The following is a 14,526-nucleotide window of genomic DNA, read 5'->3' on the forward strand; positions in this document are numbered from 1 at the left end:
CTGTCCCCAGAACTGCTCCAAGGTACTTGGGCGAAAAATATAACAGCTTTGATGACTGTAGGTAATTTGTCGTGCATAAACACATCACACACACACACACACTCACACACACACACACACACACACACACACACACACACACACACACACACACACACACACACACACACACACACACACACACACACACACACACACACACACACACACACACACACACACACACACACACACACACACACACACACACATACTTGTCTTTAACATACATCAGTTGATTCTGACGTGCTGACATGTGCACTTTGGGCTTTTGGCTGTTGGGTAGAAAGAGGAGAATGAGTACAGGGGGGAAAAAAATAATACCTCCTGTTTTTCAAATGTCTAAGTTAAAGGCCCGCATAAGAAGATCTAAGTCTCCAATGTTTGCAGCCTGGAAGAGTTCTGGCTGGTCCATCATGGATAAAGCTATCCTCAGAGCAGCCCAGATGTTTCCAGACATCACCTGGTGAGACTGCTGGCGACTCCGGCTTTTCCTCTGAAGGCTTAAAGCCGTCAGAAAGTTACTGGCTGCCTCTCTGTGGAGCAAATGAAAGAGGCAATTATTCTGGTTAAAGGATAGAAAATTATACTTTATAGATGTGAGTAGTCAGTTTAGGTGCTGACTACTAATATTCATGGTCCAGTGAGTGACTACAGCTGAGTACTGACATATAGACGTCTATTTGCTTCCTACAGTTGTGCCCATTTAGTCACAGTCTCTTTCGTTGTTTAGATACAGACATGAACTTTGATAATATAATAGACGCAATTATGTTCCCACTTGCCAAAAACCTGTGTTTGAAGTTAACTGGTGAGTGTAAATTGCCTCGAGGCGTGAATGTGAGTGTGTGAAGTTGTCTTTCCCCTCGTCCAGAGTGGAACCTGCCTTCACTCATAGTCAGTTGGGATGTAATCCAGCTTCCTCTGACACTGATGTGAATTAAGTGGGACAAACGATTGTTGTATGTAAGGACAGATGGACTGATGATGTGTTGTGATTCATATCTGCAGTTATTAGTGTGTTACCAACTAATGTATTTTTTGACACGTCAGTTTGAGACGACATCTGTTGGTCATTTTCCTTCTTTCTACTGTTTCAACTCTTCCATGAGGACGGGCTGAACTCCCTCAAGAAGATGAGCTGTGCGGCTTCAACATTGAGGCAGATGCATTTTGTTTTGCTAATGCCACAAGATGTCTTCTGCTGAGTTTGACCTGTTTGCAATGTATGGGGTGTGAAAACTCTAACTTCTTCCATGTCATACATTGACTTTTGCTTGCTTACCTGTGTGCTCCAAGGTTTATACAGCTGATGCCCAGATTGTAGCGGGACCTGATGAACCCAGGCTGTAGCTCGAGGGCTCTTGTGTAGGCCTCCACCGCCTCCTCGCTCCGGTCCCCATTTGCCAGCGTGGCCCCCAGACGGTTCCACAACAGGTAGTCCTGGATTGAAAGTAGGTGGTGGAGGAATAAGGAATGGTGAAGGAATCACTAATACGATTTCATGATAAAAACATTTATGTGATGTGGTCCATTGTGTGCACATTTCAGAAGAGCACATTAAAGAAATTCCTACTGAAGTCCTGAAATATAACATTTTTGTGGATAACAGTGGGTAATTAAAAATTAAATATTATGATCTACTGTTGGGGACTTTGAAAAGCGTTTGGCAAAAGAGTTCAGGTGAAGGTGAATAATGTATCTGCAATGTTACATCAGCAAGCTACGATTCGGTTTTTGAAGCCCAAAAAAGAACCTCACAGCTCCCTGCAATACAGCAGCACAGCAAGGGTAACTTAAGGAGAGCTGAATTACATCACACAGGATGTCCTTGCTGTTGTTTCCCACCTGCAGGTAGACAAGCAAATGCAAGGGTCATGGTCTGCTACAACGTTGGGGTCCTTTATCTTGGGATAAGCCCGGCAGCGGGATATAATTATCTCTCTTTGTGTTCAGAGCTATTTTTCCAGCAGGGGAGCAGATATTAACAAGTCAAATGTGGGAGGTTGGATTTATCAGTGAGTAATATTCATGCCGACCTGGGACAGCGCTGGGAGGACACACACTGATTTGCATGAAGGAGGTAGAGAAAAAGTTTGTCGCTGTGTCCATTTTGCTGATGGTGAATCTTTGCTCTTGAGTGTATAAAATATGTTTTGGAGTCTGGCTAAGTTTATGCAGATTACAGCTTTTGTGGCTTGCGATGCTTCCGTCTCTCCATATATAGTATTGTCAACATTATTTTTGGGTATATTTATAAATTGTGTATTTTATATGATAGTTTGTTAATCTTGCTGTGCTACCTCTACAAATGTGATTTGGATATGCTTATAGTATATTTTTGGTATAAATATACGCCACAACCAAATCAATTTTCAATATTAGTGTCCTCCCCTTTGTAGCAACTTATGAACATCTTGGAACGTTAAAAAAAACAAAAAAACAGTCTCACTTGTTTCTTACTATTTGTAAACAAACTGCATCAATCATCAAAAAAATGAATCGTGAGAATGTGAATGAGCAGTTGATCCACCATGAATAGCACCCGATGAAAAGCACCATTTACATCATTGGCATGGAGTGATGCCAGCTGGAGGCGAGCAGCTGTTAGACATGTTGATTCTCCAAGGAAACCAGCACATCCGCATGTGTTCACTATCACCAGCTCACAGTCTGCAAGTCTCACTGGTTTAAGATAGCCGGCAACAGAAATCAAAGAGCCTATTTTATTGACTGGACAGAAAGTAGACTGTGTAGTCTCTACATGGATTGCCATTTTGTGATAGTTAGATTCATAATCTCATAGTATTTTTAATTATTTATCATCATTATTATAGTGCTTTCGCAGATATATCATACTTCAGTTACTTTTCCATATGACCCTCCCCTGTTTTTGTCTTTAGGTGAGTGGTACACACAAATATATTAATGTGGATAAAATCTATTATTTGATGTGTCATGGAATGAGTCCAATATTTTCTTAGAACATTACATATGTTTGACAATAACCCTTAAAATCCCACTGAATTCTAATATTGGACGTGTACAAAGCAACTAGTGAAGACAAAAATAACTTAAGGCACCTCTCCAGTTCTCATAATATGAAAGCTTTACGGGCCTGGTTAAAGACAAATAGTTACACCTATTGGAGTCCAAATATTGAAAGGTTGCTGGTTCTAAGAAAACCACGCTTTTATAGTAGATGCAATGACGGGCCAGCCAGTCTTCATCATTCAGTCATCATTTTGTTTTTCAGACGATAAATATATACAAATCTTAGGAATCTGTATCCAGTCAATGCCAACAATATCCCTAGCTGAAAATTTATAACACATTTTTCTCCTCAAAAGAAAGATTTTTAATGAGATTTCCATATGTTTATGGAAAAACAAGGGCATACAAAAGTATGCAAACTCTTGAGTGCTGCATATATGAAGTTTCTACCTCGGGTCGCACTGAGAGTGCCGTGTTGAAGGCCTCCACGGCTTTGTTGAACTCTCCACTGAGGTTGTAGAGTACTCCGAGGCCCGTCTGTAAGTCTGGGTCAATGCTGTCAGAGTTGTGTTGAACTGCTTCCAGAAAGAGCACCCTGACCTCCGGCAGTAGGGAGCTGTCGGCACAAACACATGTACAAGCATGTAGATAAGGATTGGTGGGACTTAAAGCTGCTGATTGAACTCTCCTGTTCTTGTCCACTGTTCTATAAGTGAGCTTTAACTCAGAGGAGGTAGGGAATGAGAGACAGCAGGGGGGGAAGAGAGAACGACAGGAGAAAGTCTCAATCAGAGAGAAGAATTTTTAAAAATGAGGGCAGTAAAAACATGCAGGAGCTTGGACAAAAGTGTTGGCTCTTCTAAGCCTGAGGTTTTTCTTGTTATTTAGTCAAAGGTGCTTTCTGTAAAATAGTAATTTACTGTATTATTCTAATATTAGTGTTTGTATGAATTAGTAATATCGGAAGAGAAGTTGCAGAATTACACAGCCTTGTACCGTGTACATTAAGTGAACATTTTGTCTTCAGGTATTTGCGTTAGAAGCAGGAGAAAATTGGCAAATATAAGAGTTTAAGCAAGCTTAGGAAATGCCAAGTCTGTTGACTAAACTACTGAGGCGAAGCATCTGTAAAAGTGCAGGTCTTGTGGGATGCTGTTGGTCTGTATTGATCAGTTCAAAAGTGTCATCAGAAAGCCTCCTTGATGCCTGTGAGGAATGAAGTCTGGCTCTACAGCAGCTCATATTGCTGCTGTGGCTTATACTGGCTGTGATTTAAGAAAAGATACTACGAGAAAACACAAAACATGGTAATATTTTGCATAGCGGGAAACCTACACTGCATTAGGTAGGTGGTCATAATGCTATGGCTCATCAGGAAATCTCCCTCATGTACCAAAAGTAAAAAGTAAAAAAAAAATGTTAGACTGCTCCTTCAACCTTAGTGACCATTTGGTGCGAAGCTTTTGGGTAAAGATAAGAGTTGCCCTTTGTGTCACGTCTTGGTTTCCACTGAGACGGGCATCACAGAGATGAAGGGTAAAGCAAAGTAAGTGGAATGAATGTAAAGGGAAGGAGGAAGAAGCACAAAGGAGCTAAAGAGAGAGTGATGGCGCATGCTGCTGAAATGAAACGGAAGATATTGCTTTGACTTGAGGGGAGACCACAGTAATTGGGTTGTACCTGTATCTCTTCCCACTGACTCGACGATTAATGATTTGATAAAGTGCTGCTTTACCTTCGGAGGAGAATTGGGCCTTTTAAAGCTGATATACCTAACAACGTCATTTATCTGGTGTAACATAACACAGACAGCTTGCCTTTTACAGCACTGAGAGTGGTTTGACAAGATGGATGCACATGGCACCACAGCTGCCATCTCGCTGCGGAAATTCCCAGCTGTGGTTGTGAGACGAAATAAGTTTTCTTCCCTCTGACAGAGTAATCACGGTTTAAGTAAAACAAATGGCACACTAAATCGGGAAAGATTTAGTTTTTTGAGTGTGAAACATGCAGCACATGATCGATCATGTGTTTGTCAAGTTCTGATTGACTCTGAGTCATTGGTCAGGGATGAAAATGTGTGGTGGCATTTTAATGTGGATTTAAGGCTCTACTTCATCTTAAAACAGCAACTATTAATCAAGCCTTTGTTATTGCTGACATCTTCGCTATCATCACTTTGTTCGTCAGCAGTTAGTAGAGGAATAAACAAGATCAATGTTGTTTCTGATGGCTTTTGACCTCATACTGTAAGTGCTGGAACATAACCATCTGTGCTGAAGCTTTTTAGATTCAGGCAGGAGATTGTTAATTGATAATATAACCAGACGAACATCTGGATTACTCACACTACTTCATCAAATGGTTTTGTTAATCACATATAAGTCTTTTCTCATCATCTAACTCACCTCGGGGATGAGTGGCCCAATCTAAAACAATAATTGGATTAATCAATAAGTCGACATGTATTTTGTGATGACTGATACATACATTTTAACTAACTGATCTTATATTTTTTTCAATGAGAATCGATTGCAAAGTGAAACTACCCTATATTAACAATGAGGTTAACCATTGAATTAAATTATAAAGATTAATAAGTATAACTAGATTTGCTTGAGGAGGCTTTGCTGTTTGGGCTCGTTTGAAAATAAAGTATCTTTAAAAGGTAATTGTGGCTCAGACATGGCTGAATGTTTATTATAATAGATCCCATTGAATACAATTCAAAGAGACAGTTTTTGAACAAGTTTAGTCTCATTTCAAAAGATTTAGGGTAAATCCAGAGTTCATGTGCACCACCTGTCATGTCTGCTGATGTTGGGAACCTGGGACATCCTGCGTTGGGAGTTTGGAGAGCCCATCAGGTGGGTCTTGCCCTTCAGCAGTTGCTTGTACTTGGGATTGTGTCTCAACCAGCGGAGCAGAGCCTCACTGGCATCATGGCACATACCAGTGTTGGTGAGACTCACTGCCAGAGCCATAAGAGCTGCAAGGTTGTTTGGGTGGAGCTCCAAACACCTGGATGAAGATCAGATGCAGACACAGGAGAGATAGTTTAATGCACACACTCCAAAGAGAAATTCAACCTTTGACAATTATTTTGGAAAGGCCAAAGCAGAGAAACATCAGGCAGAGGTTAATTATTGCTGGATGAGCTTTACTATATCTGTTTTGGCTCGGCTGCAGAGAACCAGGTTTGCATGATGGCCAGACTCCAGTTGGGCTGCATGATTTGAATTAGATTTGCATGTAGGCAAATACAACCATGGCAATAGTTCCACAGATGGAAAGTCTGTATGCAGTGATTGCAGAAGTTATGTCACAGGTTATGTCATGTGAATGATTTCTGCTAAGGTCCGCTGTGGCCTTTGTAATTGAAAAGGGGAGAAGAACCACGCAGTGTTGGATGAGCAACTTGGATTAGTTGAGAGGGTGGAGGAGAGGCCAAAACAAGATTTAGCTTTCATCAACATTATTTCCAAGCCAGCTTTGCTACATCTGACATGCCAACTTTATTTAAACCATCGTAATCTCAGACAAACCAAATTATTTCAGTCCCTTTCTACAAAGTGCCATCGGTGAAGATTATATAAAATTTGCTTCTGGCCACTCAAATTTATGCTACATACTTGTGTGTGTGTGTGTGTGTGTGTGTGTGTGTGTGTGTGTGTGTGTGTGTGTGTGTGTGTGTGTGTGTGTGTGTGTGTGTGTGTGTGTGTGTGTGTGTGTGTGTGTTACTATCTATGCTATTACTTATCTTCGATAAGTAATAGCATTTCATAGCCACAATGAAGTAAAGTCAACCTATCTGCATAAGAATACATTCATTTGTACAATTACTTGTCAAAGTGTCCATTGTCAGTGTTATATTAACTTTTTCTCTCAAAAGCTGCGTGCCAAACATTTAATGAAGTTATTAAAAACAAAACTGTATAAAGAGGCATTGTAACATGATGCTTGGCATATAAAACGGTGCCAGTGCAGCCACAACAGTATTAATGCCAGCTAAACATCTAATCTCACTTCATACCAAAATACTCCTCTCACAGACGGAGCGATTACATAATAAACCCAGTACACTTGCAAACTAACTGATATCTGAATGGTGTTCGGGAATTTTAATAAGTCTGTTGGATTAAGCGAGACTCCCGCAGTGAATAAAAAACTATTTGCACCCTTATTTAATCCCTTCCTTTAGAACAGTAATTACTGGCTGAAGACATGTATTAAAATGTATTTACTATGTTTATTTATTTCACTGTCTTTCTGAGGGGAAGGATATTTTTTTTCCTGAATCGCTGTCTCTGTGTTTTCAGTTGACTTGTCAGTGTTCGCACTGCCAGATAGGTGTAATTTCTGGCCTCAGCGGTGTTATGAATGAAAGTGGGCCACCTCCCATTGAGGAGTCAAACCCTTACTCTTTGAAATCACCAACCATGTGGGGTATTTCTATTTTAAGAAATATATATAGAAGCTGTTTGTTGAATTATTACCTTGGAAATATTTGGAAGGAGAGGCCATTCTTCTTTGGTAACGAAAATACAAATCATATTTTGATGCTTCATGTTACACTGGGCTTCATCTTTTAGCCTGACATTTCTACATATCCCTATTGTGCAAACATATGGTGTCCCCGAGTGGTGACAGCTGACAGTTGTGCCGTGTGAACGAGTGACTTTTGATTTCTAAATGAGAATTAGATGCAGTTGTTTCTCATTACCTCTGGAGGGAGACAATAGCTGCCTGCTCGTTCTCATTTTCAGCCTGGGTGGTCCCCAACACTTGCCAAGCCTGCAGGGAAACAAAATACAGGTAACGCTAATCAGCAGGGTGGAAACCTGGACGGCATAGCCGGTGTTCTCAAGGGGGCTGAGAAACAGTAGGAGCAACAAATGAGATCCAACACTGAGCGAGTGATGCCAGTGTTTCAGACAGCGTGCCCCTGAGGAGCGGTGGCACATTTAAGCACTCACAACTCCAGAAATCCAAATGCAACACTTTTTTGAGGTGAAACAGGGACACAGGCAATTATGATTAACACTAACAAAGTGCTTAGATTAGTACATTGTTGCCTCGATACTTTCAAATATTTCATCAAAGTGCCAAACTTTAGAATTACAGCTATTATTTCTATAACCTACCATTGATGATTAGATAAGGACCTTATCTTTTGAAAAAGTGAAGAGGTGGAATCTCAATTCAATTTGATCTGAAATGTTAATAATAATAATAATAATAGTAATAATAATAGAAATAATAATAATAATAATAATAATAATAAATTAAATTCACATATAATTCAGAAATGTGACATTACATGATTGCTCCTCTGTATGTTGTGGCTGCAAGGGCACTCCTAACCTGCGCTAAAGCTGATCTCCGCTGATGCTGCTTGTTCGAGTCTTTGGAATGAGGGGCAAAATTGTTTCTGAAGGATTCAGAGGTCCTCACACTGGGGCAATAAGCCACTAAGCGCCGCAGGAGGGAATTTTGGAATCGTATTATTGCCATACACCGCGGGATAATCCTCTCCTCGGAATAACTGGCACATTTCTGTATATTCCAGGGGATTCAGAAAGTACTTTGTATGAAGGCTTTGCTCTTCCTGCTTGCAAAGAGGTCAGTTCTTTTGAAATGTCGAGAGTACAAAAAGAAGGGGAAAAAACTGCAGAATGAGCTATTATTCAGTTCACTGGGTAAATGGAAATTCTCATCAAGACCAAGTTGAGTATTTTTGCTACAGTAAACAAGTCTTTTAACATGATGGGGGGAAAAACTCAAACCCTTGCCCTTTACAAACAATCAGCGTTCAGCCTGTGGGCGCTACCTACTAAATCTGCTTCATGTAGCTTGTGGCCAGTGAGGAACTCTTCCTTTGTAGCTCCTCACAACATGAGATGGAGTAAGTGTGGATGAATTCAGACTCAAGCAATAGCAGCCTCTACACTGATCAACTAGAATGAATCAGTCTCCTTCTTCAACAGACTTATCTGTGGACTGAGAGGGAATCCTTTCTACTTGAATTTAAAAATTGTGGATGATTACACAATGTATATTAGTGTGTATACAAAATTATTTCACCTCGGAATCATGAGGATCCTGCAAGACAGCAGCTTCCAGCAAAAGAACAGCATTTGGCAAGTCTCCCTCTCGAGATTTCTTTAGTCCCTCTTCAAATGCATTAGGAAAGTCCTTATAAGGATTATCTGTGTGGAAGTAGTAACCCTGTCAGCAAAACAAAAACAACAAAAAAACAACAAAAACAGGGACAATGGCAATGTCAGTTTCCTTGCTTCATATTTCAATGCAAAACAAAGCAACAGTCCTGTGCAGTTGTAAACAAAGCACCAGCAGTAGGAATCGATCTTTTCTGCTTCACAGTAAACCTGGGCCCAGCTCCTTGGGTTTGTCTGTTCTTTTTAAATGCTAAAATTTGCATTTTCAAATAGTCATTACCCTGGTGTGTTGCATGCTTTTGAGTGCGATGACTTTGAACTTGCTTCTTCCTTAAGAACCAACTCTGCACTGGGATCAATCAGAAATCCCACAAGTCTGATCTCTTATGATTTCCCGCTTAAAGAAGGTCAGCTGTTGGGTGAAGTTTACTGCTTCGCCGCAGGGTTTTGACCCCTGGAACTCATACATGTAGATTGAACTGCATCAAATCTTATTTTAAAGGGCCCTTCTTTTTCGAAGTACATGAACCTCATCTAATTTTAAGCTTAATGTGATTTAAATAATGGTTAAATAAACAAAAATATGTAAACGGGTCAAAATTGGAAATTGTTGCCAAACTGTTTGACAGAGTGTTCGCTTGGGACTTGTGCTATCGTTTGCCATCATTAACAAAATTGACTTTTAGATTTGATTAAACTAGTCCAGCTTTCTGAGTGAACTTGTGAGTGGAGTGGCCATTAAGTTGTGGGTCTCCCAAGCTTTGCTGTACTTCCGTGGTACTGTACTTATCCACGTAAGCGATAAGAGCACAGGCTTGTACTTTTACTGAGTGCAACATGTTAATGGTGGTTACCTTCTCATGCGGCGAGACGGAGGAAGGAATCTGTGCCTGCTCATTTTCTGTCAGCCAATTCCTCCGAGCCAGCTCCTCCCACTCTGCCTGCATTTTGTCCCAGAACTCGGTGTCCGACTGCAGGCACCAAGAGAGAAGAAACAGAAAGGGGGGAGGTTGGATGGAGGGAGAGAAAAACGAGAGTGACAGGAGGGAATGAATGATTAGTGTGCATGAGAACAATAGCTCTTGTAATTTACCCTCATGCTGTTGTTGGAAATGTCACGTCTGGCTGGCTTCATGACTGTAATGTATGAACTCGTCACTCATGACAACTTGTCACATTTACACTTCAGGCCGGAGTTTAGATTAAAAAAAGAATTGGTGACTCAAATACAAACTCATTAGTGGATCAGTCAGCAGGATCAAGCTAAACAAGAGTTAGTACTGTGTAAAATTTCTGTGAAACAGCTTAAACAACCCCCCACCCCCCGCCACAGACACACTCATGCAAAACAAAACAAAATAACTCATAGTTTTAGTTGTACAGATTACAGTAGTTGTATATTTAATAACTCCAACATATATGTTGTGTATTCTCAAAAATGACTGCTTGTGTAGTTTCTTAATCACCCATCGCCAACTGTCTCTACTTGCTTGACATTTGGCTTGTTTTTCCTCCTTGTGGCATTTCAATTAGCTGACCAAAAGGCTTGAAGGTTAGATAGATAACCCATCAGTTTAATATGCCAATTCACTGCTGAGAAAGCTTCTCATTTTCTATCAGAAATAAAACCTGCAACCCTTTAGTGGAATGGGGCCATATTAAATACAAACATTTATACATTGATTGTACTGTTTTAACAAACAGCAGAGTTGTGCTGTGTCCTGATTATCGATACAGCTCAGATCAAAGGCTTGGTATAACAGAATTAATGGTGATCAGCAACACAAATAGCTGACATAAACCAGTCTAATGGTGGCAATTTAAAAGGATTCTTGTTTATTCAGCTAATTTCCATTTATGTTATGCACAGAAATACAAATTGAGTCCTGTGTTTTGGTCAACAATGTTCTATAAGTGAAGTGAACAAATAAAAAATTACTAAAACCAAAACCGTGATTATTTCCAACTTGCACATGCAGTGCGTTTGTTGTCATAAATGACTGTGCGCTCCAGCAATCAACAGTGCCGCCGTTGCCTCAAAAAGCTTCCGCTGTGCACCTGACTGTGTTAATCACAGCTGAGTCTTCCTCATGTCAATACTTTAAAATATTTCATCAATTGTATATTTGAACTTGGCCTGACCTTGATGAGCTGAAAGGCTTTTTGCTTGTCAAAGTACATTTTCTGCATAGCAGGTAAAATGACTGTTATGCCAAAGCAAATGTATCCAGATCTAAAGTTCTACATTATGCTTGTTGGTGATTTACTAACGTATGAAGTCATGTCAATCACGTCACTAAAGCCTCGCCTTATTTTTAAAACGAGCTCATTTTTCCCAAACGGGTGGCTGTGGGGTAAATTCAGCCACAGGCTGTAGAGCAAGTTGAGCCAATGCTTCAATGGTCTCTGACGTATTAAATGGTATCTCAGTTGAGTATACTCAACTGGTTTGGTGTGTTTGTAATGTTAACCACTGAAGAAAAGGCATTGAATCAAGAACCTCCAAGAGGAAAACAAACTGGGACTCAAAAACCCTTGAAGTGATGGAGAGAGCAGTCGATGATGTCAAGGGTGGAAAGTCCATCAGATCAGTGATAAAAGAGAAATATTGACAGGCCAACATTGAGGAGGGAGAACAGTTCATGAGGAGGTGCTATTTGACCTGTATTTGAAAATATGAACTTATTCTTTAGCCTACAGGTTAGATCACCGGGGAAAATATCAAAAACTATAGCGTTCATATTTTATTAAAAATGCTGTGATGACATCTTCGATGTTAGATTTCTGTGTTTTGGGATTTTGTTCAGATTTAGCCTTTATATCCCCGTCATCTCAGAAGGTGCTTCCTTCACTTCACACAATCCTAAAACATGAAATGTATCTTTACTCCTCTGCTGATAACACTTGTTCAATCTCACCATTGAGCCATGCAATAAAAACATTGATTTCATTTAAAAAGAAAAACATGATTAAACTCAAGTTCTTCCTTCCTGTCGGACTCGGTGAACTATTTTTTCCTGGCTCCAAGATGCAGTGAAGATTAGATCCAAAATCCATTTAATTTTGGAATGCACTGTTAAATGGTCGATATTAATCATTATTTGCTTTAATGCCTTAAATAAATGATTTAAAGAAAACTTTCTTGTTGTTGAATCAATTTTCATTCACAAATGCATGAATCCTATCCTATTTATTTATTTGTCAATCTGTTTTTTTTTTTTTTAATGTCAAACTACTGAACTTTGCAAAATTATATTTACAACCAGTAGATACTAAACCTTGATTTCCTCTCTACTCATGCCAAATACAATATGTCACAAATTACTGATACTGTTGTAGTTCACTGCATTACCACAAGTAGACCACAAGACTTATCTGTTTTCTCATTGTCTTTGTAGTCATGCACTGTGGTAAAAATGTACAGACACATCTTGGAGAGTGCTCCAGGCGCATATGATCGTGACAACAGATGCATTTAATGTCGTGACTGCTTCCCATGTCAAACTTGCGTTGCATTGAGTTGCCACAGTTTTTTTTTTAATCCTTTCCAGCTGGCTAACTGCATGATTCTTATTTATTTATTTATTTATTTATTTATTCATTTTGTCATGTCAGAGGCAAAGTAAACCAGAAAGACTAATGCCAAATAGAGCAGAAAAGCCTCGTGTGCATTTTAAACTCTACAATATCCAGTAAGTCATCAGTATATGTACTGTAAATGCTTGCGTGTATTATATCGCTGAGGAAAGCAAGGGCAGGGGACACTACTGTAAGAATGTGGTAATTAGTGCCTAAGGTCTCTTCTCATCTCTGCAAGAAGTTTTTGACTGACGGCGAAGCCAGAGTGGGACCATGTTGGTAAGAGATGGCACGTAATTAACGGCTGGTACACTTAGATGGATTACCTGAAGCTGACACTTCACAGTTGACCGCAGGCAGAAAGTTCAGTACCAAAGAGAAATAAAGGCAAGGCAGAAATTATAGAAACAAATTGGGATTTAGAAAAAAAAACAAACATCTGACATGTGAAAAGCATGCTCTGGATTCACCTGAGCCTTTCCTTTCTAATCAGACTCATAAGGGACCTTTAATGTAAAACTGAGTAATTCTATGACATGGATGAATTAAATGCTGACTCACCTACTTTTAAAACATCAACAATAGTAAACCCCCATGAGCTCTTGGTGCGCTGGAGTTGATCCCAGCTAACTATGGGCGAAGGCAGGACACAACCTGGACAGGTTGCCAGCCCATCACAGGACAAACAAGAACACACACTCACACCTGGGTGCAGTTTACCGTCAAGATTAAATCTCACATGGATGTTTTGGGACTGTGGGAGGAAACCCACATACATGTAGGGATAACATGCAAACTCCACACAGAAAGTTCCAGTCAGTATTTGAACTGACTGTCACACTGTGAGGCGAGAGCGCCAACCATTGCTCCACCATGCAGTATTTCTCTCGAAGTATTTCTTTTCACTGTGACCTACTTATTGGTCTCATTATGCAAATATTCTCATATAAATTCAATTACGAAACTCTATTTAGTATTTTTTTGTCTGCCTCTTAAGAGCACCACAGGGTAACAGCAAATGACTCATAGAATTAAAAATGTGGTAGCTGTACATACATGCTTTTAATTTAACTGCATGAGAGTTAGTCAGTGTCACGCTGATCCTATTCTATGCACGTGTAAAGCAGTAAATATGGTATGTAACCTACAATATGAAGATCAATATGAATAGCTTACTGGATTTGGACCATTGAATCAACCGGGTGTCAATTTAGACAAATGTATCAGTGAAATGACTTCTGCTCAAGTAATTCTGATAGCAATTGTGTGCATGAATAAGGTGTTAAATGAGTGCATGTGTCCAGGCTTGAAAGCATTTTGCAGTTAACAAATGGTCAATTTCTGGTAAATAAGATATCACATTTTTCATGGGAGGCTTACACAGTAATTGAACTGTTCAGGTTAATAATGGTACCATTCCACACACAAATGCTGCTTCTTCTTGCTCGGTTGATGGATTGCTTGGGCTTTTTATGTATTCTTATTATTGTTTTGACAATTTCAAATATATACAGTCAGAGCTTTTATGATTTCTTCTTTTTTTTTTTTTTTTTTTACACCCAAAATAGACATTGTGGAATTGTAGCTTTTCTTCTTTTGCCATAGTTATTTCTTCTGTTGTCAAATCCTTGTGAAAACATCTCAGATGTGCTCGAACATTATCACTTTACATCAGTCATTAAGTGGTGGTAGAGAAACCATTTCATGAATAGGGGTGAGTTATCCACTTTGCCCA

At 39.6% G+C, this 14,526-nt stretch overlaps 1 protein-coding gene across 1 annotated transcript in view; it reads right to left on the reverse strand.

Annotated features, from left to right (window-relative positions):
- Positions 1-373: 373 nt before the first annotated feature.
- pex5la (peroxisomal biogenesis factor 5-like a) overlaps positions 374-14,526 on the reverse strand; it is a gene marked incomplete at both ends in the record, with an annotated part of 79,708 nt that continues 65,555 nt past the window's right edge. Inside the window, 7 exons of the mRNA XM_080506649.1 lie at positions 374-575; positions 1,325-1,482; positions 3,484-3,649; positions 5,836-6,054; positions 7,757-7,827; positions 9,118-9,261; positions 10,067-10,183. Of these exons, the coding sequence (XP_080362775.1) occupies positions 374-575; positions 1,325-1,482; positions 3,484-3,649; positions 5,836-6,054; positions 7,757-7,827; positions 9,118-9,261; positions 10,067-10,183 (1,077 nt within the window). The remainder of the gene's footprint in view (positions 576-1,324; positions 1,483-3,483; positions 3,650-5,835; positions 6,055-7,756; positions 7,828-9,117; positions 9,262-10,066; positions 10,184-14,526) is intronic.

The sequence above is a fragment of the Blennius ocellaris genome (assembly GCF_963422515.1).
Source record: "Blennius ocellaris genome assembly, chromosome: 12".
NCBI classification, from domain to species: domain Eukaryota; kingdom Metazoa; phylum Chordata; class Actinopteri; order Blenniiformes; family Blenniidae; genus Blennius; species Blennius ocellaris.